Here is a 26,599-nt window from a genome sequence, read left to right as displayed (position 1 = left end):
GAAAAAAGACAGGCCCACACCAAAAACTTCAATACAAATGTTTTTAGCTACATTAGCCAAAATATGCAGGAAACACCCAAATGTCTGTCAACAGATAAAGTAACAAAATGTTATACCCATACAACAGATTATCTTCATAAAAAAGAATATAGTTCTGATACATGCTACAATATGGATGAGCCTTGAAAACACTATGCTAAGTGAAATAAGGCAGTTACAAAAGGACAAATAAGCTGATTCCACTAGTCTATTTAGCATAGGTAAATTCAGTGACAGAAAGCAGAGGTTACCTGGGGTTGAGCAGAAGGAAAGGAAGGAAGGAGAATTACTGGAAGTTTTGGAAAAAGATAGTGGTGATGGCTGTATACCACCGTGACTGTAAGTGATGCCACTAAGCTATGCACTTAAAAGGGTTAAAATAGCAAATTTTGTGATGTATTTTAACACAATTTTTTAAAACGATACACCAAAAACACTGAATTGTATACTTCAGATGGATGAACTGTAAGATATGTAAATCTCAATAAATCTACTTAAAAAAATGTAAAAAAATATAGTGAAAAAAATCATTAAAAGGAATTAAAATATATTAGAAAATGTCCACGTATGGCAAAAGAAATCATAAAAGAAAAACAAGACATGAGACACAGAAAACAAAGTAAAATGGCAGATGTAAATCCAGCTAGATCAATGACATTAAATATCATAAAACTCAATAAAAATAAAATTCAATCAAAACACAGAGACAGGGGCGCCTGGGTGGCTCAGTGGGTTGGGCCACTGCCTTCGGCTCAGGTCATGATCCCAGGGTCCTGGGATCGAGTCCCACATCGGGCTCTCTGCTCAGCGGGGAGCCTGCTTCCTCCTCTCTCTCTCTGCCTGCCTCTCTGCCTACTTGTGATCTCTCTCTGTCAAATAAATAAATTCTTTAAAAAAAAAACAGAGACAGGGGCGTGCCCAGGTGGCTCAGTGGCTTGAGTCTCTGCTTTCGGCTCAGGTCATGATCTCAGGGTCCTGGGATGGAGCCCCGCATCGGGCTCTCTGCTCAGCAGGGAGCCTGCTTCCTCCTCTCTCTGTCAAATAAATAAATAAAATCTTAAAAAAAAAAAAATCACAGAGACAGACTGGATTTAAAAAGGAAGATCCAACCACATGTCATCAATAGAATTTTAGTTCCAAAGATACAAATTGGTTAAAAGCAAAAGGATGGAGGAGCACCTGGCTAGGCCAGTTGGTAGCGTGTGCAACTCTTGATCTTGGCATCATGAGTTTGAGCCCCATGCTGGGCAGAGAGGTTACTTTAATAAAAAGTAAAAGAATGGGGGTGCCTGGGTGGCTCAGTGTTTGGTTAAAGCCTCTGCCTTGGGCTCAGGTCATGATCCCAGGGTCCTGGAGATCAAGCCCCGCATCGGGCTCTCTGCTCAGCAGGGAGCCTGCTTACTCCTCTCTCTCTGCCTGCCTCTCCGCCTACTTGTGATCTCTGCCAAATAAATAAATAAAATCTTTTAAAAAAAAAGGTAAAAGAATGGAAAAATATGCATCACACAAGACAGCAATTATAAGAAAGATGAAGTGTCTATACATTTATCACAAAAAATAGACTTTAAGACAAAAATATTATTACTAAAGATAAAAAGAACATTTTATAATAAAAGGGCCCATTCATCAAGATTTATCAACTATAAATACATATATGCAAACTACAAGCCCCAAAATATATGAAGCAAAAAATGACAAAAGGAGAGGGAAATAAGACGATATAACAATAATTAAAACTTCCAATTCCCCACTTTCAATAATGGATGGAACAACTAAAAAGATCAAGGATAGAAAAGATTTTATAACACTACAAAACAACTACCAACAGAGAAATACGTAGAACACACTACCAACAATAGAATACATACTCTTCTTGAGTGCACATGAACATTCTCCAGAATGGACCATATACTAACTAGGCTGTAAATCAAGTCTCAATAAATTTAAAAGGAGAACACAGAAATAAAACTAGAACTCAACCAAAGTAAAATAATTTATTTGGGGACAATGATCATATTCAAAGCATTTACTAGTTCCTCAATTGATTTTCCTATATAATTATGTTATCTACAAATAATGAAAATTCTGAATTCTCCTTAAAGACAAAACAAAGGCACGGTCATGTCACTGAAATATACCACAGGGTTTTTTTTTTTTGCTTTTTTTCTTAGTATATTTATACATTGTATTTACACATTAATAAATGCAAGAAACTTAGGCACACAAAATGAGACTAAAACAGCACACCCATGTATTCAGATCCATAGCCTGTACCTTGAAAACTAAAACATTACAAATCCTCACACATCCCTAGTTTTTAGAACTGTCCAGCCGTGCATAAACAATAAGCCACCCACACCCAAAACATCTCATGCCTGGGTGGCTCAATCAGTTAAGCGTCTGCCTTCAGCTCAGGTCATGATCCTAGGGTCCTGGGATCTAGACCCATACCCAGCTCCCTGCTCAGGGGGAAGTCTGCTTTTTCCTTTCCTTCTGCCCCTTCCCGAGCTTGTGCTCTCTCTTGCTCACTCTCCCTCATATGAATAAATAAAATCTTTTTTTTTTTTTTTAAAGATTTTATTTATTTATTTGACAGACAGAGATCACAAGTAGGCAGAGAAGCAGGCAGAGAGAGATGAGGAAGCAGGCTACCCGCTGAGCAGAGAGCCCGATGCGGGGGTCGATCCCATGACCCCGGGATCATGACCTGAGCTGAAGGCAGAGGCTTTAACCCACTGAACCACCCAGGCGCCCCAGAATAAATAAAATCTTTAAAAAAAAAAAAAAAGTTACAAATATTCCCAAAACATCAATGAAAACTTAGGAAGTGTCAAAAACATCAATATTGAGTTAAACACAATCTATATTTAATCTATTTCAAATCAATGATATGAACAGATGGGGAAGGAGAGAAATAGAATAGTATGGATTAAAAGCAGAAGAACCAGAATATTAGAGAAGCAATGGGGTAGGGGTGATGGACAAGTAAGTGAACATTTACTAAGCATTTACCATGAGCCAGATTATCATTTACTAATTCAAAATAGTTAATAGGGAGAATAAAGTTAGCAAATCTGGATTTCAAATACAGACAAGTTGGTACCATTGCCTCTGCTCATCCCTTTGCTATGCTCCATCACTATTTGTGCCTATTTCAGTGCTGTAAGACACCAGAGGCGGGGAATAGAATGACTTCACCAATACCATTAAGTGTGTTGGACAAACTTGTTAAAGGCCAAAATAAAATTATTTTGCCAGCAGCAATATAGTATACAAAAGCAAATGTATAAGCAGGTACACTGAACTTAAATTTCTACTGATACCTACTGTGTGATCTTGAGCAAACTTCCCAAATATCAATACTACAGTTGTGGTGATTAAATCAGGTAATCATCATCTTTAAATGCCAGAAGGTATCCAGTGAAGTATTAATTAGTTCCTTTTCCTAACAACATTCCATTGGAGGGAAGACATTTTAAAGACAACTATTTACAATGTAGTACTGAAGGTGGAAGTACTGAAGGTGTAGTACTGAAGTATGGATTTTGAAGTGAAAAAGACCTGTCAAAGTCTACTTTGCTACCAAACATGCAGCTATGTTAATGAGATTTAGCTCACTGGCAAAAGCCAGCAAACACACTTGCAAGTCATGTTAATTCAGAAGCAATTTTCCCCTCAATACACTGATGCCTTGCACCAAGTAACAGCAGCAGTATGACGGTGGGTCATACCCCATATTCCGCTTTACTCAGGCTGGCTACATGCTCTGCCTTGGAAGTACTTACACTGTTCTCTCTGATCTTTGTGCATTTTATTTCCCCCATGTGCTAACTCCATAACCTCAACAGTTCCCTATATGGAAGGGTTCCATTAGGTTACCAGTTTTTAATAAGTCCTATATTACTATAGCTTGTCAGGAATTCAAGATGTTTTTAACTGTGCTGTTTATTTTATTAGAATTTTTATTGTTTCTATTAGTGCTCTAATTACAAAGTTACATAGCTTTTGAGTGATCCCTTTACTCTTAGCCCTGTTTTTCCCCTATAAATCCAGTTTTGGTGCCTGATTTTGCAGACCATGAAGTCTTTCAGCAATTACAATGTAACAGACATGCCTGTAACAGGTAGTGTTTAATCTCAAAGTTATCACCCCACCCCACAAATTGGCTAACACCTTCAGAGATTATTGGGAAGCTTGAATGGGAGAATGTATGTGAAGTACCTCCGAAAGAAGAGGTACCCAATAAATACTAAGTGTTCTAACAAGTGCCAGTCTCTTCTCCCCTAAAATGCCAACTAGATCATTATGTAGCCCTGACAATTCTTATTTTTGAACTTTCCCAGACTCCCAACAAATATGATCTCTAGATCAGTTCAGGGGGAAAGCATTCTCCCAACTACAAATTACCAGGATTCTATGCTCCTGATGTATATATCACAATTGCTCAGGCTGATTTTTAAAATAAATGGACAGCCTCAACTGTTTTATACAAATACAGCAGCGTTTATTATTCTGTTGCTTTAACACAGAATCCTACCATATTGGAAATTTTGTCCTACTTTTTAAAAAGTTTCAAATCGGAGATTATCTTAATATTTGTAAGACAACTCATAGCTCGGTATTCCTATCAGAATTTGTGCTGGCTCTAAAGAAAATTTTACAACAGGGAGAATAAAGAAACCAGTAATAAGACATCAAAATCATGTGGTGCTACACAACTTACAAATTATCTGTTGAACAAAAGAACCACACTTTTAGGGAGAAATATAAGCACATTTTTCATTCAATAAATAACCTAGTAAGTATGGATTGGAGTCCCAGTTCCAGCCACTTGACTCCAAGCACTAGATTTCTATCAACAATACCAAGCTGGCTCAAGTTCACCAATTTTGGTTCTACCTTAACAGCATTTTTAAAAACTACTTTCTATTTTAGCACTGTTTAAACATATGTACATATGAAATTAAAAATTAAACTCCTTATGCTTCTTGCCCTCCTACAAAACAAACTACAAACAAAACTATTAATAATAATATAAAGTGACAGATGGCAGCATATTACTGACTGCTAAGGCATGAGTTCTTGTGAACTGCACAGCTATTTTACCACCATCATATGCCATGTGGGGGACTCAGCCCTCCTACTTAATTACATCACTGTGTATACACGGTGTGCTATGACATCATTTGTCCTTGGCACCAACAAGTCGGCTTCTGTTGTTCTCACTGTCCCACAAATCAAACAGCACAATTAAGCAAAAATGTGTGAAAAATACAAAGCTAATGTAAGTACTGAAATGGTGTGGCAGTTCTTGGGTACCAGGGTGGCTCAGTCAGGTTGGTTAAGTGGTTGCCTTCTGCTCAATTCATGTTCTCAGGGTCCTGGGACTGAGCCCCCAGGATGGGCTCCCTGCTCAGTGGGAAGTCTGCTTGTCCCCCTCCTTCCCTTGCCTCTCCCCCTGGTCCATGCAAACACTCTCTCACAAGTAAGTAAAATCTTTTAAAAAATTAAAAAGTAAAAAATGGTATGGCAGTTTTCAATTAGGAGGCAGTTCAAAATACATGAACTAATTTTAAAACAAGTCTGCTTTCTTTAACAAGAAAACATCTGTTTTAACTTGAGCACAAAAAGGGTACCAAACATACTTTGAAGGCTAGAATTTAGCAGGGAATAGAGGAGGAGTGGCTTGGAAGACCATTAAGATTCAGAAATTAACTGCTCCAAATGTAGAAAATTCAACTTCTTATCTGCCCTTGAAGATTGCCTGTTACAACATTGTTAAGCCCACTGCTGTCAGCAGGAAGGTCTCTCTTCTATCAGAACTCTATTTCCCTTGTCACTCATACCTACCTACTGGTTATGGTTCTGCCTACTAAAACAGAAAACTAATATTACAATCCTTCAAAATAACGAGACTTACAGTGCTATCACCCAGACTGCTTTTCAAGAGGGAGAGATACTTCTACTTACATACTCTTTTATTTACTAAATCCTTACACAAAAGGGTGCGAGGTCCCATTAAATTCTAGTCCCTAAACAAATCAACCTATTACTGAGTGAGCAATGTTGACTTGAAATATTAGACAAAGTCACATACCAAATGTCGCAGTGTAACTACTTATCAGTCTACTCTTTGTTAAATTACAAGATTAACAACTCAAAGTTATCTATTAATAGCTTTGAACAGATCTTTATCAAAATTAGTTAATACTTGGAAGTTACTAATTCAATCACGAAATGCTAATCTATCACACTGGAAATAAGGACCTCATTTCATTTGGTCAACATTTTAAGAAAGGCAAATAGATTATCAATAATTACCATATTCAATGTGCATCCTGTGGGTATTCTTTTTGTCTGAATCTTGCACAACTAGATTAAGTCACAAATATAAAGAATTTGAAAAGGAAACGGAATTTGGAATTCCTTTCAATCAGAGGATCTTCACTATATTTTAAGTTACACAGAATGGTTTTTTAAAGAACAGCCACAAGATCTAATCCACATATACCATATAAATCACCCATCTAAAGTGTTCCAATTCAATTCTTTTCAGTTTATTCAGAGCTGTATACCTATCACCACAATCAATTTTAGAACACTTTCATCACCCCAGAAAGAAACCCATACCCATTAGTAGCAGTCATTCCCCATTCTCTCCTCACCCCCAACCCCAAGCTAATCTACTTTTTGTCTTTATAGAACTGGCCTATTCTTTTTTAAGATTTTATTTCATTTATTAGAGAGAAAGAGAATGAGCACAAGTCAGGTAGAGAGGTAGAGGGAGAAGTAGGCTCCCCGCAGAGCAGGGAGCCCAATGCAGAACTCAACCCCAGGACCCTGGGACCATCACCTGAGCCGAAGGCAGATATTCAACTGACTAAGCCACCCAGGGGTCCCTAGAAGTGCCTATTCCTGACATTTCGTATAAATGGTACCCATACAATATGGAGTCTTTCGTGACTAGCTTCTTTCAGTTATCGTAATTGTTTTTCAAGGTTCAACTAAGTTGTAGCATGTATCTGTACTTCATTTCCTTTTATTGTTGAAAAATATTCCACTGTATAATACACATTTATGCATTCATTAGTTGATGGACACTGGCGTTTTTGTGATAGTTTTATACATATAGATGCCATTAAAAGATATCTAACAGGAAAAGTAACCTTTAAAGTCTGTATGTACAATCTTAAAGGTTCAAAGCAGCACTGCAGTACACCATGAAGGCCAATACTCAAATCAAAAGTACTGAAAGTGGAAGCCACAATACCAAGTTACCGAAAATGAATATTTTAAGTCTATAATGTTGAAGCAAAAATGCAAACTCAACATAAACATTTTAAATGTAGTATACAAAATATAAAACATTATAACCCAATTTTAGCCCTCATCCCCCTTATTATATTCAGACACTATTAAACAAAGAGGCCAGAGTTCAGCAATTATTTTTTGACATATTACAAATGAAATGAAAAGCAGAAGGGCTACAAGCAAAGGAACCTCATCTTTAAAATGGGAAAGCTGCATGCTACGGTCCCTTCTGGCTATATTTTATGAAAGAACAAATAGTGCCCGGGTGCTGTTGGCCAGATTAATAAGGAACAAGTGCTAATTCACTCAGTGCTCATTCGCTCAGACATTATATACTGTAGCGGTTAAGAGCACAGACTGAAGATAAACCACCTCAGTTTGAATTCCTGTTCTGCCACTTACCTCCACATCCAAGCTGGACAAATTCCTTAATATCTGTGTCTTGGTTTCCTAATATACAGACAGTTCTACAAAAAAGAATAGCCATAAAATGAAGCCAGGTGATGGGGGTTTATCTGCATCTTTGTATATTTGATTTTTCCTAAATAAAAAGTTTGGGTGGGGGGATGGGTGAAATAGGTGATGGGAATTAAGCAGTGCATTGCTTACGATGAGCACCAGGTGTTAAACGGAAGTGCTGAGTAACTATATTGTACACCTGAAACTCATATTACACTCACTGTATGTTCACCAACTGGAATTTAAATAAAAACCTAAGGGGCACCTGGGTGGCTCAGTCAGTTAAGCATCCGACTCTTGGTTTCGGCTCAGATCATGGTTGTGAGATCCAGCTCCATGTTGGACTCCGTGCCTATCTTGGGGTCCGCATGAAGATTCTATCCCTCTGCCTCTCCCTTCATTCATGCACCCACTCTCTATCTCTAAAATAAATAAAATCTTTAAGAAATACAAATTTAAGGGACGCCTGGGTGGCTCAGTTGGTTGAGCAGCTGCCTTCGGCTCAGGTCATGATCCCAGCATCCTGGGATGGAGTCCCACATTGGGCTCCTTGCTCAGCAGGGAGCCTGCTTCTCCCTCTGCCTCTGCCTGCCATTCTGTCTGCCTGTGCTTGCTCTCTCCCCCTCTCCCTCTGATAAATAAAATCTTAAAAAAAAAAAAAAAACTTAAAAAAAAAAAAAGAAAGAAAAATTTAAAAAATAAGTTTGGAAAATGGGTAAATAAGTTATCCAAGGGCAGAGAAGATCAACAAAAGCTTCTCAGAAGAACATTTGAGCTGCATCTTGAAGAGTAACAGGAGTAGCAAGTCAACTAAGTGTATATAGGGACAGAGAAGAAAAGGCAAAAGCAGCCGTATGTAATAGGATAATGTAGCCAATGTTAACAGTAGTTCAGAATAAGTGGATCAAAAGACTAGCACCCATCACCTCAAGTACCACTGAGTGGCGGCCTTCATAACCTCATTTCTCCCATCTCTGGCATTAGGTGTTTGTTACATTTCGACAAAGAAAATTTGACCTATACAAAAAGCTCACTGATAAGTAAAACATATGCAATCATGTTAAAATAAATCATATACTCTTACAGGTATTCAAGGATTATCTATATCCTTGCCCATTCCTTAAGACATGTTTATACAGGTGAAATCTGGTTAAATTATTAAAACCAGGATGGGGGGAAAAAAAATCTATGACAAAGACAAATTTCCCTGGTTACATTACTGATACCTAACTCCCTACCAGACCCTTAAGACAGAATCGTTAACAACTGTTTTAGCTCTTCCAGAATTTACCAAAGGAGGACAGCAAGTAAATGCTTTAAAATGCATTTCGTAAGTGTGAATTTCACACAAAAAAGAACCATAACTAAGCTTAGACATTTATTGGAATGCATAGAATTCCTGAACAGTGGAACCAATGCAGAATCGAGTAAGCTTCCTGGTTTATTATTTTCTCTCTATGGACATTGAACACATTTGATTTTGTTTTTATTTTATTTACTTATTTTTGGGGGGGCTAGGCTCCGGGCCCAACGTGGGGTTTGAACTCACACAACCCCAAGATCAGGAGTCACATGCTCTACTGACTGAGCCAGCCAAGGGCCTTCATCACATTTTTCTCTTTGACCCCCATTTCATCCATTAATCTCTTCCCCACCCCCCACTTCTGCCAGCCATCAACCTTTTCTCCATTTCTCTGAGGCTGATTTTTGTTTTTCTGATTCCACATATAAGAGATCATACAGTATTTGTCCTTGACTGATTTCAGTTGGCATAATGCCCTCCAGGTCCATACAGATGGTCACCAGTGGCAAGATTCATTTTTTTTAAAAAAAGGTTTTATTTATTTATTTGACAGAGATCACAAGTAGGCAGACAGGCAGGCAGAGAGAGTGGGGGAAGCAGGCTCCCTGCTGAGCAGAGAGCCCGATGAAGGGCTCCATCCCAAGACCCTGAGATCATGACCTGAGCCGAAGGTAGAGGTTTAACCCACTGAGCTACCTAGGCCCCCCAAGATTAATTCACTGAAAGACAGAATAAGGTGGCATCTGGGTGGCTCAGTTGGTTGAGCATCTGACTCGATCTCAGCTCAGGTCCTGATCACAACATTGTTGAGTTCAAGCCCCACAACATCGTGAGTTCACCACCACCCCCCCAAAAATGAAAAATAGAGAGTATTGGGGTTTCTTTTCAGAAGGGGCATAAAGAAGTCTTCTGGGATGCTAGAAATGATAGACTGATCTAAGTGGTTGTTGCACAGATGTGTACATTTGTTAAAAAAAAAAATCTATCAAGCTACACATTTAAGACTTGTGGTCTTCACTATATGCAACTTATACCTCAATTTAAAAAATATAAATTTAGGACAACTGGGTGGCTCAGTCATTAGGCGGCTGCCTTCAGCTCAGGTCATGATCTCAGGGTCCTGGGATCAAGGCCAGCATCCAGCTCCCTGCCCAGCAGGAAGCCTGCTTCTCCCTCTCCCTGTCTGTTAAATAAATAAAATATTTTTTAAAAAAGAAGAAGAACAAATAAATAAATAAAATTTAAAAAGTAAAAGTTTATACTATGCAAGCCACTTGAAAAATAATGTCAAACTTCCTTTGGGAATCTAAGGCACTGGTTCCCAAAGTGTGGTCCACTGAGACCCTTTCAGGAGATCCAAAAAGTAAAACTGTTTCATAATAAGAAGACTTCACTTGCTTCTGTTAGGGTCATTCTCTCTTCAGCATACAGTAGAGTTTTGGCAAAGGCTACGTGATGTATGCTATCACAAGAAATTAAGGGTAGAAACTAGCTTCCTTCTATTACACCAAACATGAGATGCTTGCAAAAATGTAGGAGAATGCAATGCTGCTTACTGATTTTTGTTTTCTTGGAAAAGCTATTTTTCATGAAAGTATTATTTACATTAACATACAATGGGTTTGGGGTGCCTGGGTGGCCCAGCTGGGTCAAGCATCTGCCATTAGCTCTGATCATGATCTTGAGGTCCTGGGATGGAGCCCCATGTTGGGCTCCCTGCTCAATGGAGAGCCTGCTTCACTCTCTCCCTCTGCAACACACCTCTTGTTCTCAACTGCTTCTCTCAAATAAATAAAATCTTAAAAAAAAAACAAAAAAAAACATGCAATTAGTTTTACTTTCAAACACATGCACAGGTTTAAATTTTTTCCCATTTTGGGGGCACCTGGGTGGCTCAGTGGGTTAAAGCCTCTGCCTTCGGCTCAGGTCATGATCCCTGGGTCCTGGGATCAAGCCCCATATAGGGCTCTCTGCTCAGCAGGGAGCTTGCTTCCTCCTCCTCTCTCTCCGCCTGCCTCTCTGCCTACTTGTGATCTCTATCTGCCAAATAAAGAAAATCTTAAAAAAAAAAATTTTTTTTCCCATTTTACCTTCCAAAATAGTAAACATCAAAGGATATTAACTTGATATAAACAAATGCTCTTTGAGGCCTCAATAATTATAAAGTTTGAGAATGATTGGCCTAATGATATACAATGAAAATAATGAATTAAAAAAAATAATGAATTTCTTTTGCTACTTCTCTTGTAGTGATGAAAAATAAGGTATCAACATTTTCTCTGAAACCATCTGCACCAGACAAACCACTGCTACTATATTTATCTGCATACTTCATTCTCAATTAAAAAAAAAACTTCTCCCAAATATTATTTTCCCTGGCTGGCTACATCATTTTTTAACAGCAGTTTGTTCTTAAAGCTTAAGCTAGACTTCAGATGAAAACTTAACCAAACTTTAGGCTGCTCTGCCAGCAAAGAAATTATATCCTGGCTAACAACTCTGTGCTCCCTAAATTCACACTACAAGCTGTTGGCCAAGCACAATTAGCCCATAAGAATCTAAGTAAAACAAAGCCCTCCAGAAAAATCCAGACACACAGACACAGAAAGGAAAAACAAGTTAAAGGCAACATTCAAATTATTTTCTTATCCCTCCCTTTACTTCTCAACCCAAATCCAACAACTCCTGAATCTATTAACTCTTTTTTAACCTTTCCCATTTTCCTTTACTTGAAAATCTTTCTTCTCTGGAATCCATACATCTCTAGGGATAAAGATAAAATTTATTAACTCAAAAAAAAAAAAAAAAAAGAAAGTGGTAGCTTAAGTCATCTCTTTTAAAGATAAGAGTAATGAGGACCCAAGAATTAAGTGATTAACAGAGAGCAGGGTAAATGGAACTAAAACACAGCCCTTTTAATCGAAGTCCAGTACCCTTCCACTGACTACACCATTTTCAATTCAAATACGAATGCTGTTTTGAAACACAAAAAAAACCTCCAAACTAGGAGCGATGGAATTAATGCAATTATTTGAATAGTACGATTATTATTCTACCTTTGTGTATCAATCTAATTTAAAAGCTGTAAAATAATGCCTATACAACAAACCATGGTGAGCCAACAGTTAACAGTCTCTGGATACCAAATTCTAGTCCCCCACATTTTAAGGGAGGGAGGAGGTAAGAAAGCCATGTGCTCTGATAATCCACTGTTTAAGTAACAGAGCCACACTGGGAAAAAGTCATTCTATAACCCAGATTCCTCTCTATGACCTTTCAAGACATATCAATAGTCAGAAGCTCTCAAGTGAAGATATGAAGTTGGGAATGGGGGAAGAGCTGAAGAAATTAAAGGTGCTTTGCTTTCCAGCTCAACACTCCCTTCAATGATGGAAGCCAAAGTCAAATTAGCAGGAACTCCCTCATTCAAGGGGAGTCCCAGGTAGCTCACTTCCTTTACTCCATTCCCTTAGCCAGTGTTAAAAATACTGCCTCAAATTCTCTCTGCTCCCCAACTCTCCTCTGACATGTCTGCCACAGTGCCATTAGAATTATCTTTCAAAAACACAAACCCAGGGACGCCTGGGTGGCTCAGTGGGTTAAGCCGCTGCCTTCGGCTCAGGTCATGATCTCAGGGTCCTGGGATCGAGCCCCGCATCGGGCTCTCTGCTCAGCAGGGAGCCTGCTTCCCTCTCTCTCTCTCTGCCTGCCTCTCCATCTACTTGTGATTTCTCTCTGTCAAATAAATAAATAAAATCTTTAAAAAAAAAAAACCAAAAACACAAACCCAATAATCTCTCACTTTAACTTAAAGGTTCATCTCATTACCCTAAAAACAAACAGAAGGGCCCTAATGTGGCACCCAAATTCGTCCCTTGTGATCTAGCCTCACCTCCCACAATCCCTTCCCTCTCAATTATCTCCAATGCTCCTTCTATAGTCTCCTACTAACTTTTCTCTAAAACACTGCAGTTTCACTTCCATTCCTCCATTTCAAGTAGTGGTTCTCAAATTTTGTTTCCAGGACACAGATGGCAATGTCTGGAAATATTTTTAGTTATCAAAATGGGGGGAGGGGAGGAGGTACTACTGGCACCTTGTTGGTAGAGGCCAGAAAGGAACAGAACAGCACCCCACACCACAAAGAATCATCTGGCTTCCAGTGTCAATACTGTTAAGATTAAAAACCCTGATCTTGGGGCGCCTGGGTGGCTCAGTTAGTTAAGCATCTGACTCTCGGTTTCAGCTCAGGTTGTGATCTCAGGGTCTTGAGATGGAGGCCCACATAGCACTCCACACTCTGCGGAGCCTGCTTGATACTCCCCTACTCTCTGCCATTCCTCCCAACTCCCACTCCCCTGTCCCTCCGTGTGTGCACATACGTGCCCTAAAACAAAACAAAAACCAACAAACCAACCCTGATCTCAAGTTGCTCCCACTGCCCAGAAGTCCCTGCTCTAACTCACAGGGCCACCAAAAGAGCACACTTTCAGCAAACCTCACTCAACATCAAATTACAATGATTTCTTCATCTCTTCTGCTACTACATTTTTCACACCTCTATGTAACATAGCACTTACCACATGTATAATTAATTGCCTAACTTGCTAGACAATAAAGCTTGTAAGTAAGAATCACCTTTGTATCCCTTGCACCAGTATGGTATTAAATTAATGAATTCAATTGTTTTAAGAAATCAATCACCCAATCCGAAGCCTTCACTTTACGATTTCATGAAGGTTAAGAACTTGCTCACTAGTTGGTAAAGAAATTACAACTGTAATCTACGCCTTTGACTAAGATTAGAGCTCTTTACTACCTACTATACCACTCTCTCCATCAGGCTGAGGAAGGTTTGGACCACCTACAAAAGACAGTTCAGACTTAACTGAGCCTCCGGAAGTTCCAGAGCCACCTTCCAGGGGCTTTATCTGAAGAAACACAAACAAATAGTAAAGTAAGTTAAGACCAAAAGAAAAGCACAGGAAAAATGCTACCAGAATTCACAGAAAGTAAAGACCTATTTCCAACTAAAGAAAATACTGCAGGGGTGCCTGGGTGGCTCTTTTAAGCCTCTGCCTTCAGCTCAGGTCATGATCTTGGGGTCCTGGGATGGAGCCCCACATGGGGCTCTCTGCTCAGCGGGGAGTCTGCTTCCCCCCTCAACCCACCTGTCTGCCTACTTGTGATCTGTCAAATAAATAAGATCTTAAAAAAAAAAGAAAAGAAAATACTTCATGAATATAGCTTGTAAGCTAGACATTGCAGGCTAGCCATAAAGGGGAGAGATGGAGCTCAAAGAAGTAAAACCATGGGAATAGGAAAGGCTGGGCCATCCACATCAAGTATGGATTGATTAGATGGGAGAACAAGAAATCGCCTTGGAAAAGCAGCTTGGAATTATGTCAGAATGACCTCGTTTGGATAGAGCTTCCATGGTATATTCTAGGCAGTATTTTGGTATTTTTAAGTAAGTTCTACATGCAACATGAGGCTTGAACTAACGACCCTGAGATCAAGAGGTGCATGTTCCACCAACTGAGCCAGTCAAGTGCCCCAGTTCTGAGGAGTATTTGGAGAAAGCAGGAAGAGATGAGGGACACGATTCCTGTGGCTGTGTAGATGAACAGAAGCCAAAGAATCTTGCCATTTCTCCTTTCACTGATGATTCTTCTTCCCATGATGCACTGAGAATAACTCAGGTAATGCCTGAGTAGGAGCAATTTGAGACAGCTGACATTTATATGGCTCAGATAATGACATCCAGTCAGACAAGGAATATACCTGCAGGAAATACATTAGGTTCCTCCTCCCACCCTCAGCCTGGACTTAAAATCCCTTTCACCCCAGCTCAACACACTCAAAATCAAAAACTAACAAGAACTTTGGATAACTGATTTGTATCTACAAAGGATATAATAAACAGCTGTAAACATACTGATTAAATACGAGTAAATGAATTTTTCTGCAATCACTTTCACAAGAGCCTAGGCAGTACCTTTCCCTTCCATACAGAACACATCCCTGAAAATGTGACAAATTTAAATATTCTAAAGCCAAATAATAGATTCACATGTTCCTAGAGCTTTTTCCAACTATTATAAAAATCCCTAATTACACCTCACCTTTCACATATAAGCTTTACTGCACATTTGCCATACTTAATTTCCTGTGTCAGTGTTATTTCATCCACCACTGAACAAAGTCAACCAACATAACAAATGAGAACAACCTACCCAGTAATGTTAAAGACTTATATCCCTAATCAGTTCCCTATCTCAAGGGTATTAAGTTTGGAGCCTCCGGCTGATACAAAGAATAGGAAACTCCTAAAAAGGATATTGAAGAAATAAAATAACAGAAGTGTGGAAGAATAAAGAGTGTATGGAGGATTGGGAGAGTCAAGCAAATGAAAGATGGGGGGGATAAAGAAAAAAATGGTGGGAAATTGAGTTACAAAGTTATATGAAAATCAACTTCTTAATGAAAGTTTACAGCAGTGTTTACAAATGCAGTAGCTGAAAGGGGAGCAGGCGAGGGAAGAGAGACATGAAAACCGTCTCCTACACAGGATGAACAAATGGCACACACTCAAGGCCTGAGACAGGAGTAAGTGGAGGCAGAGGACAGCAGACACGAGGATACATGACTTGGTGAATTACATAACTGGTGAGAACTTTTAACACATATTTAAATAATATGGTTGCTTCTACAAGATAGAATTATTGAAGGTGGGGTTTGCATATTCTTTTTCCTTTTATTCCTATGTGCTACCCAAACATTTTAACAGAATACATTAATTTCATAATCAGATGATAAATTATAAAGTATATAGCATCTTTAGAAAGCTTTCCATCAAATAACAGATTGGTTTAAGTATTCAAAAGTAGGCTTGGGGGGAGGGGTGTCTGGGTGGCTCAGTCAGTGAAGCATCTGCCTTTGGCTCAGTTCATGATCCCAATGGTCTGAGATCGAGCCCCACATCCGGCACCCTGCTCAGCAAGGTGGCTGCTTTTCCCTCTGCCACTCCCCCTGTTGATGCTCTCTCTTTCTCTCTCCATCAAATAAATAAATAAAATCTTTAAAAAATAAAAATAAGCTTTGGGACGTCTGGGTGGCTCAGTGGGTTAAAGCCTCTGCCTTCAGCTCAGGTCATGATCCCAGGGTCCTGGGATTGAGCCCCGCATCAGGCTCTCAGCTCAGCAGGAAGCCGGCTTCCCTTCTCTGTCTACTTGTGATCTCTGTCTGTCAAATAAATAAAATCTTTAAAAAAACAAATAAGCTTTGGTAATCTGAAAAATTCATTTATACAAAACATTAGCCCCTAAAACATCAAGTTAATGAAATATTTTGTAATGTTTCCTTCCAATTTAGCTTTCCTTTAATGAGTATCAAATACCACCGCCCTGCTTTCCAAATGGTGCTTTTTGTTTCATAGACTCTAGCTCTAAAGGGCTTGTGGAAACTGATTTTTAAAAAAAGATTTTATTTAGGGGCACCCAGGTTGCTCAGTGGGTTGGAGCCTCTGCCTTTAGCTCAGGTCATGATCCCTGGGATGGAGCCCCATATAGAGCCACACATCAGGCTCTCTGCTCTGCAGCAGGCCTGCTTCCCTGCCTATTTATGATCTCTGTCCAATAAACAAATAAAATCTTAAAAAAAAAAATATTTTATTTATTTGAGAGAGAGTATGTGTGTGTGTGAATGTGAGCAGAGGGAGGGGCAGAGAGACAAGCCGAATCCCCGCTGAGTGGGGAGCCCAACTCAAGGCTCAACTCTAGGCCCCCCGGGATCATGACCTAAGCCAAAATCAGACACTTAACCACCTGGGTCACCCAGGTGCCCCAGAAACTGATTTTTAAACTCACTCTAGCCAGTATATATGACAGGAACAATTCTGTTTTGCCCACCTTATATCTCTGTTATCTGGCACAATACCTAGAACATAATAACCATTTAACATGTAAGTGCAGAATTTAAAATCAAGTATGAAATACAAAGGATTTAAGTAAAATCAGACAAAATGAGAAGCCTGAAGAAAGGTAAAATATGCTGGAATTCATCTCTAAGCCAGTAATTCTCCAAAGGTAGTTCCATACTTGGAAACTTGTTAGAAATACACACTCTTGAGCCCCATCCCATACTTACTGAATCAAACTCAGGGGGCAGGACCTAGAAATCTGTTTTAACAAGTCCTCCAGGTTTTAGAACCTTGCCCTAAACCAGGGCTGGCAAATTATGTTCACAGACCAAATCCAACCTCCTGTTTTTATATAGCCCACAAGCTGAGAATGTATTTCACACAGGAATATTTACAACCAATTTAATGACAGGGAACACTAACTTTAAATCCTCCATTAGGCCCCAAAAAACCAAACCAAACCAAAACAAAACAAAAACCACTATTTATGAGCCCTCCCATTCTATTCTTATTAGACCCAAATTACAAATAATTGCACCATCATATTTTGAATTTCACCCACAGAATATTGACCCAATAATCTTAATTTCTCCTCTTAGCACACAAAACCCAAAACATTTCTGATCTGGCTTTTTACTGAGAAGTCTGCTGATCCCTAATTTGAATTGGGAGGTATTATCAAGGAAAACAACCAAATCTTTATATACTACCTTGATCAGGGGCAAAATACTCTGTTAGACACAACATGGGTCTAATGCCATGTAATAATTTCCATTCTTTCTGCTGTCTGAGTAGACGTACTCAGTTCTTAGAAATAACCAAATGAGAGAAAAGACCACAAGAGAGATCTAACAACCTAAACTCAGAATAAAAACACCAAAGTCGGTAGGAAGGAAATTGGCATAAATGGAGAGGAAAGGGAGTTGTCGTCTCCTACTCCCTTTTTTTTTCCTTTCCATCTAAATTTTCTTCTCTTCCTACTTCATAGGCTCTGCAACCAAGGATGGGATCCAAGACAACCAGCTCAAACTCATGCCAAGGAAAACAATTCCTCTAATAATGGCTGGCCAATCAATATGGGTCTGAAGTGTTCAAAACTTCTATGATTGATCAGTTACAGAAAGATAAACTGAAAGAAGCCCAAATGTGATGATACATCAATTTTGTATGCAGTTCTAGGTATTGGGAGTCAGATATTCCTCCAGATTTTGCCATTCAGGCAGTTATTGTAAAGAGTATTATTATTCTATATGCTCTGTAATACACGAAGGTAAAGGACAGAACTGCTGACCTTATTACCCATTAACCATCATCAGAGAGAAATTTAAGTGTGAATTTTAGGACAGTGACTACAAAGGTAACAGAAATCAAAGAAGAGTTACTGTGCCTTATTAAATATGGAAAGAACTTCATGCAGAACGTAGTCTATGTACACTACCTTAGTCAAGTTACTTCAGCAGCTTTTAAAGCCATGCTCTTCATCTGAAAAACAAGGAGTTTGAGGTCTAAGACTCCCTCCAGGACTGCTCATCATAAAACAACTATCAGGGCGCCTGGGTGGCTCAGTCAGTTAAGCTTCTGCCTTCGGATCAGGTCATGATCCTAGGATCCTGGGATGGAGTCCCACATAAGACTCCCTGCTCAGTGGGGAGTCTGCTTCTCCCTCACCCTCTCCCCCTCCTCCCTGCTCGTGCTCTCTCACTCAAATAGACAAAATCTTTTAAAATAAATAAATAAAATGAATAAAAAATAAAAGACAATTATCAGATTAAGTAACTCCAAGTAATAAAGAGAATTAGAAAAAAAGAAAAAAATAGAGAAATCATACTCACAAAGAATGTAATATGGTAAATTGACTACTCATCCAACAAATAATTATTGAATACCTATGTGCCAGGCACTTTCTAGGTACTAGAAATATATCAGTGACAGGATCTTGAGTCTGGTAAAATGAATGCCACAAATCTAAAATTTGGAGGACAAAAACCAAAGCATCTAAACAAAGTAAGTGAAACAAACAAAAAAAACACCAATAGCATAGAGGTAACTGACAGAGCACCAATACAAAAAAGGAATGGCAGGAGGAAGGGTTGAACAGCACAGTATGTAATTCCTGGCCAAAAATTAAAAGCATTACAAGTACAGCTATTCTTAAACTCAATAAGCAAGAATTCGCATACTGTACTTGACATTTGTACTCACTGGAGAAGAATGGAGATCAGAATGAAATTCTATCTAAAAGAAACTGAAAAATAAAAGGAAAATTCCATTGGATTATACAATAATTAGGTATATTTTTATAACAAAATTCAGTCTCCCCATCTATGAGGCACAATAAAGAATGACAGAATCAGAGCTAAGAAAGACTTTAAACAATCAGCCAGTCCAATGCTCTTCACTTCATACAACATAAGCTTCTACACAATAGCAATCTCTAGAAAAGGACCTGGCATATAGCAGATGCCCAATAAATATTTATGGAATGGATTAAAAGCAAACCAATGTCTTAAAACAGGTATTAATAAGCTAGTATTATTAGAGCTGGAGCCTTGACTCCCAAGAAGGTGATCAGTAAGAAATAATGAATTTTGGGGTGTTTGTGTCTGTGTTGTATACATGAAACTCTGGAATCCTGGTCTCTCCCAACTATTAATCTGGCTTCTAAACTTTTTGCTACCTTGTGTCTGAAATTTTTTTTTTTAATTTATTTGACAGAGATAGAGAGAGAAGCACAAGTAGACAGAGCAGCAGGCAGAGGGAAAGGGAGAAGCAGGCTCTCCACTGAGCAGGGAGCCAGATGCGGGGACGGATCCCAGGACTCTGGGATCATGACCTGAGCGGAAAGCAGCCGCTTAAACAACTGAGCCACCCAGGCGCCCCTGGAATTTTTGACAGTGTGATTGGCAAAACTAAACTCAAGTGAGAATATTACTGCCTAATGATAGGACACAAAACTCAAAGAATCTCAGCTCTTCTCTTTTCCTCAAATGAAGTGCAAAGAACCCCCTAGCGGGACATCAGAAATATTTTTTGAGTTTTTTAAATGCCTAGTTTCTACCCCAAAATAACTCAATCATAATTTCCAGAGCATAAGACCTAGAAAAATACCCCTTTTGGGGGGGGGGATTTTGGTAAAGCTCTACAGGTGATTCTGATACACAGCTGAGATAGAAAATCATTGTTAGACAGTAGCTGGAAATAGAACTAAAAACCCTTATAGAATACTTGTGTAGTGTGTACATGCATACCGAAGCCCACAAGACTAGAACATGCACGTATGAAGAACAAATTTAGGAAAAGTATCTTAACAGTGTACTTTTTCACTTCTTGTTCCTTAAAAGTATATTTACATTGGTCATTACTTTACATTCAACAGTAAAAATTGAATGATTAATTCAAACACCAATAAACATAAGTATAAAAGGTTCCATAAAGTCTTCTTTTCCTTTTCATACTTTATACCATAGAAAATAAGATCACAATGACCATTAATAGAAAGATCTTTGAGATCCTGTGCTGCATTAAGAAAGTTCCTAGATTTCGCATTAGCAGGCTTTCTCCCCAGCCTCAATACAGAATTTAAGACATCGGACCAAGAGAATTAAGAGAAATAAACACCAAATAAAGGCGTTTAATGCTATTTCCTTTATTCCATTAAACTGATACTATGAAAACGCAAAAGGAGAACTCTAGTTTTGAAAACGTTTTGTAAAAATTACACTGATTTTAAACCAAGCTAAATAAAACTCAATATTTTCAAATTGAGATAATAGAAGCTCACATGATACTAAATGTTCATTTATGAGACGATTTAAATAAATTACTGGGAGACAAATGCCTGGATTTTACATCTTTTAGGAACGTTATGTTGCCTAACATTATTTTAGTCATAAACACACCCACCAACTAAACTATCAAGCAGAACATGTTGGGAGACATATGGAAGAGGAAGAACCTACTTGCTGCAAAGCTTTTAACACCTCCCTGGCTAACTAACTTATTTCCCAAGTTGCAGATAATTGTCATATTTTTATTAAAATTTTCATCTAAAGCTAATCTGGTTCAGGAAACAGATGAAAGTTCCAAATGTTTTTTAAAAATAGTGATCAGTCTCATTTCTTTAATGTGGCACCGTAGCTGAAACACCACTGGTTGACAGACCTCAATCCCTCACCTCTATGATGGAGACATTATTTATGCTGATAATTGAAAACAGTGGAGGAAAAAAAAAATCCATCTTCTTATTTAAATGCTTGAAAGTTCAATAAGAACACGCTAAGAGCATTAACAGTGGTATTCAACTCTGACTGCATGGAAATTATCCACAGTGGTTTTAACATAAACCTTTGCCCAGGACCCCTATCAGAACTAATCAGTATCAAAGAGTGAGATCCAGCCATCAGTATTTTTCTTCCCCCCACCTAAACTCCCTTAAGTGATTCTAAAGTGCAGTCAGGTTTGAGGGTTAACACATTAACCCCTTTCCCAAACATTAACGTTAGATCCTATACTAAGAACTTAGCAACAAACAGGGCAGCTTTCAAAAATAAAACTCAAAAAACAAAAACAAAAACAAAAAAAGAGGGGGAAACTAAAATCTCCCCCCTCTCAATTTTTGGGGGGGGGGGGAAGTATCAAGATTCGGAAAACGTACCAGCAAGAGGGGATATATAATGCAGGCTATTATGAAACCATCACATTATTTTAGAATTCAAACGCAAAACAAACAAAACAGGACAAAACAAAACAACCTCACCAAAAAACAAACACAACTAGCTCAAGAACCACAGAATAAGATCCTTTCCCAAAGTGCCCAAAAGAGTTACAAGAACACTGATCTGTCACACCCCCATATATTTTGAACAACCTTCCTTAACCTAATTTAAACAAAGACTGATTTCAATATTAAAAATTCTAGAAATATAAAAACGTCATTAAAGTTAACCTTATAAAAGTAAACTGAAAGAATGCTTGCTTGTGTCCAACTAATCAAGAACTTGACTAACAAATTCATGACAAATATCCATTTTAAAAAGCTATAAACAGCATTATTAATACCATCTGAAAAAAATTTATCTTTGAAGAGACAGCCACGAAATCCCTCATCTTCTTGAGATGTCAGAATATTTATTTCAAGATCCTGGAAGAAAAAAAGATCCAGAGTAAATCCTACTTGAGCATTCCATCAATAAAACAAGAGAAGTATGGAACACCAACAAGGGATTACAATAATTTGGTAAAAGGTAAACTCTGCCCTTCAAAGAACTTTCTGAAGAATTTAGATTCTCACGTGTACTGTTCTTGCCGTTATTCAATCCCTCCAGAAATTTTCCCTCTCAGAAACTACCAAGGTCAGCAAACAAAAGGAAGAAATGGCATGAGAACATTAAAATAACACATTAAAAATTCCAAGTTAAATGTCCGTACAAAAAATACAGGAAAAAGGGTAGGGGGAAAATATCTGTATACTCCAAATGTCTTATTTTTAAAATAAAGAAAACAAAACATAACAAACATTTTTTGAGTTCACCTTTGGGAACACCAATTTCAAATACTTCTATTTTTCCCTCTATGCAGACACTGGAACAATAAAGCTTAATCTTTAAGAACTTGAGAGGCATTTGCTGAAACCAAAATGGCAGCCCACTGAATCAGTAGACCAGGGAGATCTAAAGGAGAGTTTGCAGTCTCTATTTTTAAATTCAAGTGTACGGATTAAGAAAGCCAACGAGTCCTTACTATATAATCACTCAGAGTAGATAATGAGCTCCAAGAGAGGGTTAAGTACCTGCTGAAAAGTTTCCTAATCAATAAATACAGCCCAGATTCTTCCTCAGAAGTTAAAGTATACAAACGTTATGTAGATTTAGGAGGTTCCTGAGTTTCCAGGTAAAATACGGCTACAAGTATTTCCCTCACCCCAAATAAGGCACGAATACTTAAAACCACAACTCGCTCAGTTCAATTCTAAGACAATCCGAAGAAATTACACACACCTGTAAACTGCACGGTGGAAAATCCAATTAAGGTTATAACCATGTAACTTTCAAAAAATATGCATAGTTTAAGCAGGTTCCACTGGAAATCTTAAATTCCCATATAAGTTCTAGTCCCCACAGAAACCCCTATAAAGATTACAAAACAACGTATACACCTGCTCCGTAACTCTCAGTATTTCACAATGAATGAAAAATAAACAATTTCTGGAACCCGAAGCCTCGTACCACAGGAACCTAGAGGGCTCATTATCACCAAGCTCGCAGAGGCTAATATTTTTGCAGATAAACAGTTAAAAATAGAAAGGTGGTGGCTCCAAGCTAGGTGGGAGGCGATTTCTGCATCAAAACAGCTTACGCGGCTTTGGCCCTCAGCAAATGAAAGGGGACGACGGAGGTGTAGGGGGCCGATAACCCGGCTCAGGCTCTCGGTCCAGAGGGCCGAGAAGAAGCTGACGGTTATCGCGGGAGGGTGGGGGGAAAGCGGACAAGTCGTCGGGCCTGATAGCCAGGCGTAGCCGAGCGGAGGCCTAGCTCTGCTGCTCCAAATCACTCCACCTCAGTAATGGCGTTTGGTGTCAAGTGGAACTAAACTGGGGAGGAGAACGGCCTCGAGTCTGCCGAGAGCCCCGTTTCAAGGCCGAGGGCCGGGGGCGACTAGCCCCCGCAGCCGACCCGGCCCCCGGGCGCCGATGCGGGGGCTGCACGCCGGGCGCCGAGACTCCATCCTCCTACTCGGCCCCAGACAGGACTGGAAGGGGGAGGAGGGGGAGGGACGAAGCCGTCAGCCATTTTCCCTTACAGTCCAAAACACACAGCCACGCTCCCGGGACGCCGGCTCGGCACCGAGCGGAGTCCCGCGCCCCCACCCGCGCCGCGCGCGCTCGCCCACCCCGAGGCGGGGGTGGGGTGGGGAGGGGGGGCCGGGGAGTCCCCGGCCCAGTCAGCGGCCCGCCGAGAGAGGAACCGTGGGCTCGCACACCCCCCTCGCCGTCCTCCCCTCAGATCCAGCTGTTGGCCCCGGAGAAGCGCCTCGTCCCGGCGCGGCCGGCTACTCACCGCAAGACCCGGGCGTTTTCTCCTCAGAAGCAGGGCACGCGGAAGCAGCAGGCAGCTGCAAGACTCAGTCCCAGGACAAGGCCGACCCTGGGTGCATCCCAAGCCTGGGGGTGACTGGCGACAAAGTGTGTCGAGAGGCTGCGGGCGTCAAGACCAGGAAGCTGCACGGGGGCGCCGGAATTCGCTGCTCGCCGCGCCCGCCCTGCAGCAACGGTGGCCGCGGCCGCCTCCTCCTCCTCAGCCGGCGGCGGCGGCCTCTTCCCTCTTCTCCCCTCGGGCCGGGGCTCTAACTGAGCTCAGACGGGCTCCGGGCGGTGCGTTTCTCCTGCGTCACCTCCTCCCGCTCCTCCTCCTGCAGTGGCGGCTTCACCTTCTCGTGGTCGCCGCCTCTTTCCCCGCTCCGGGCCTGGTCGCTTTGCTGCGGCTCGCTCCTCGCTCCCGGCGCCGACCGGAGCACCGAGGGCTGAGGCGGCCGCCTCCCGGGAGAGAGGCGGCAGCGGCGGGCTCCCGCGAGGCCTGAGAGCTGAGCAACGCGGGGAGGGGCTCCGCGCGGCAGAGGCCCGGACGGGCCGGGTGCTGTGAGGTTGCGGCTCCGACAACGGCGGAGACTAGCTTCCGCAGCCGCGGACGCCCGTCCTCGCCAATATGGCGGATCCGGCAAACCAAAAAAAAAAAAAAAGAAAAGAAAAAAAAAGAAAAAAAAAACGCTCGGCCACTGGCGGCGGCGGTAGCGGCGGCGGCAGCAGCACTGGTGGCGGCGGCGGCAGCAGCGCGGCGGCGCAGACTCCCACTAACCCCAGCGCCGCCCAAAGCCGTGATGATCCCCCGCCCCCATCTAGCCCCGCCCCTCACAAGGCCCGCCCCCTGGCCCTCCTCCTTCGTCTCCTCCTCCCCACTACCCCCCCTTCTCGCTCAGCTGCTCCTTCTGCTCCCTTCCCCGACACCCTGGGCCGTCGAGCCAGGGAGAGTTGCGCGTGCTACCAGGGAAGCCGGGCCAGGCGCGAGGCGCTTGGAACCCGGAGAACTGGAGTGGGGGAGGGGAACACAATGCGGTACAGATTGTTCACGCAGTACGGTGTCTTTCCGTCGGCCCCTCGGGGATCGCGCTACGTTCCAAACCCCTCGTATCAGGAGCGATGTGAGAACAGAGGTGACACGAGGACAAGGAAAAGTGGGGGAAGGGAGATCCGGAAGGATCTGGCATACCACGGCGGAGAAGGAGCTGGGAGATTTGGCAGTGTGTGGCCAGGAAAGGGTTAATCGCGCAAACCGCAGCTGCGTCGCTCAGAGTTTGACTTGGGCCGCTCGTTTTTGTTCCATTGTGAACCGTGGCCCCGGCGGCGAGTGCCCGGATGATGACGTCACCAATCTCCCCCCCTTTTCCGGGATTGTGGGGGGAGGGGTAGCGGAAAGACAAGATCTTGAGACCACGCGCTGGGCGGTCTCACCCGCGGTGCGTTGGGGTCCCGGGGGCAGAGCTGACCCGCGTCACTTGGCCCGTGAGCCAGCCAGGCCCGTTGGGCGGGTACCTTGGGGGTGGCAGCAGTGCCAGGTCTCCAGGGCCTGGCCACCTGCTCCTTGCCGATAGACGGAAGGTGTGGCTATCTCCTGCGGGGTGGGAGGGGGGTTACGTGGAGGTTTGGGGGAACCTACCCCCCCCTATAAAGCAAGTGCTCTGAGAAATTCATTCCCTTGATCCTGCAGCTTCAGGACCTGTAAGCGCCTGGGCTTCCTCACAACCTTACTGTGACCGACCACCCTCTGAGCATAGGAGCCCTTAGAACAGCAAAGAAAGATCTATAAAGTGACATGGACGGCACAGCGACAAAACAGTACTGAACAGCAAGATTAGGTTCTTTTGCCAAATCAATACAACTAACATAACACAATTAAAAAAAAAAAAGTGTTAGAATCGACAAAGGCCTTAAGAACCCACTACATGCACCATGTATGTCATGGCCTATTTTCTACATGTTTATATTCCAAAGTAAAGGTTATCAGGCTAATTTCAAATAAATGGTGTGCTTCGATCAATTCTATATAATCTACCTCTGAGACCAAATGAGAAAAGAAATGCAGTTCCTAATCTACCACATTTCCTTCTGACTTAAAAAAAAGTGCTTTTGGACACTAAATGCAAAATTGTCGCAGACCCTTATAAAATAAGATTGTTATATTTTGTATGGAAGAGAGTTAGATTTAGTTATGCTATGTTAATCTATAACAGAGTTGTTAAAATGGAATCCAAACTAATTGGGTATGACAGTACATTACTAGTATCTTAAATTTTAAAATCATTTCTCTATGTGTTACTAAACTCATGTTTTTGCCCCAAATTATCTAACAAGGTATCCAAGAAAAAATTCATAGCCCGAATAATTCATAGCACATTTTACCTTGTTTTTATAAGTATTTCCATGAATGGCTTTTCTTCTCCATTAGCTTATGAGCCCCTAAAGAGCAGACACTACCATCTGTGTACACTGTAGGTTTATTAACCGCATGATTTTA

General features: G+C 41.0%; 2 protein-coding genes across 4 annotated transcripts in view; one reads left to right on the top strand and one right to left on the bottom strand.

The window, feature by feature from the left end:
- Positions 1-26,599, bottom strand: part of USP9X (ubiquitin specific peptidase 9 X-linked) — a 162,876-nt gene that overhangs the window by 112,099 nt on the left and 24,178 nt on the right. For 2 of the 3 annotated variants that reach the window (XM_004754912.2, XM_004754913.2), the window contains exon 1: positions 24,089-24,220. The exons of the other annotated variant lie outside the window; for it this stretch is intronic. The gene's annotated coding sequence lies outside the window, so the exon portion shown is untranslated. Of the gene's footprint in view, positions 1-24,088; positions 24,221-26,599 lie in introns of those variants that run through there. 3 annotated transcript variants of the gene reach the window in all.
- On the top strand, positions 24,794-26,279 carry LOC123394744. Its single transcript, XM_045089470.1, has 2 exons — positions 24,794-25,541; positions 25,793-26,279. Exons 1-2 carry the CDS (start codon positions 24,906-24,908, stop codon positions 25,805-25,807), a joined length of 651 nt encoding a protein of 216 aa, XP_044945405.1. The 5' UTR covers positions 24,794-24,905; the 3' UTR covers positions 25,808-26,279.

Source organism: Mustela putorius, unplaced genomic scaffold, assembly GCF_011764305.1.
Source record: "Mustela putorius furo isolate JIRA1106 unplaced genomic scaffold, ASM1176430v1.1 tig00003836_pilon_pilon_pilon, whole genome shotgun sequence".
NCBI classification, from domain to species: Eukaryota; Metazoa; Chordata; class Mammalia; order Carnivora; family Mustelidae; genus Mustela; species Mustela putorius.
The sequence above is the reverse complement of the archived record's forward strand: the minus strand, read 5'-3'. Positions and strand labels throughout refer to the sequence as shown.

Coding starts and splice junctions, on each gene's coding strand:
- LOC123394744 (XM_045089470.1), top strand. CDS start 24,906: ATGATCCCCCGCCCCCATCTAGCCCCGCCCCTCACAAGGCCCGCCCCC.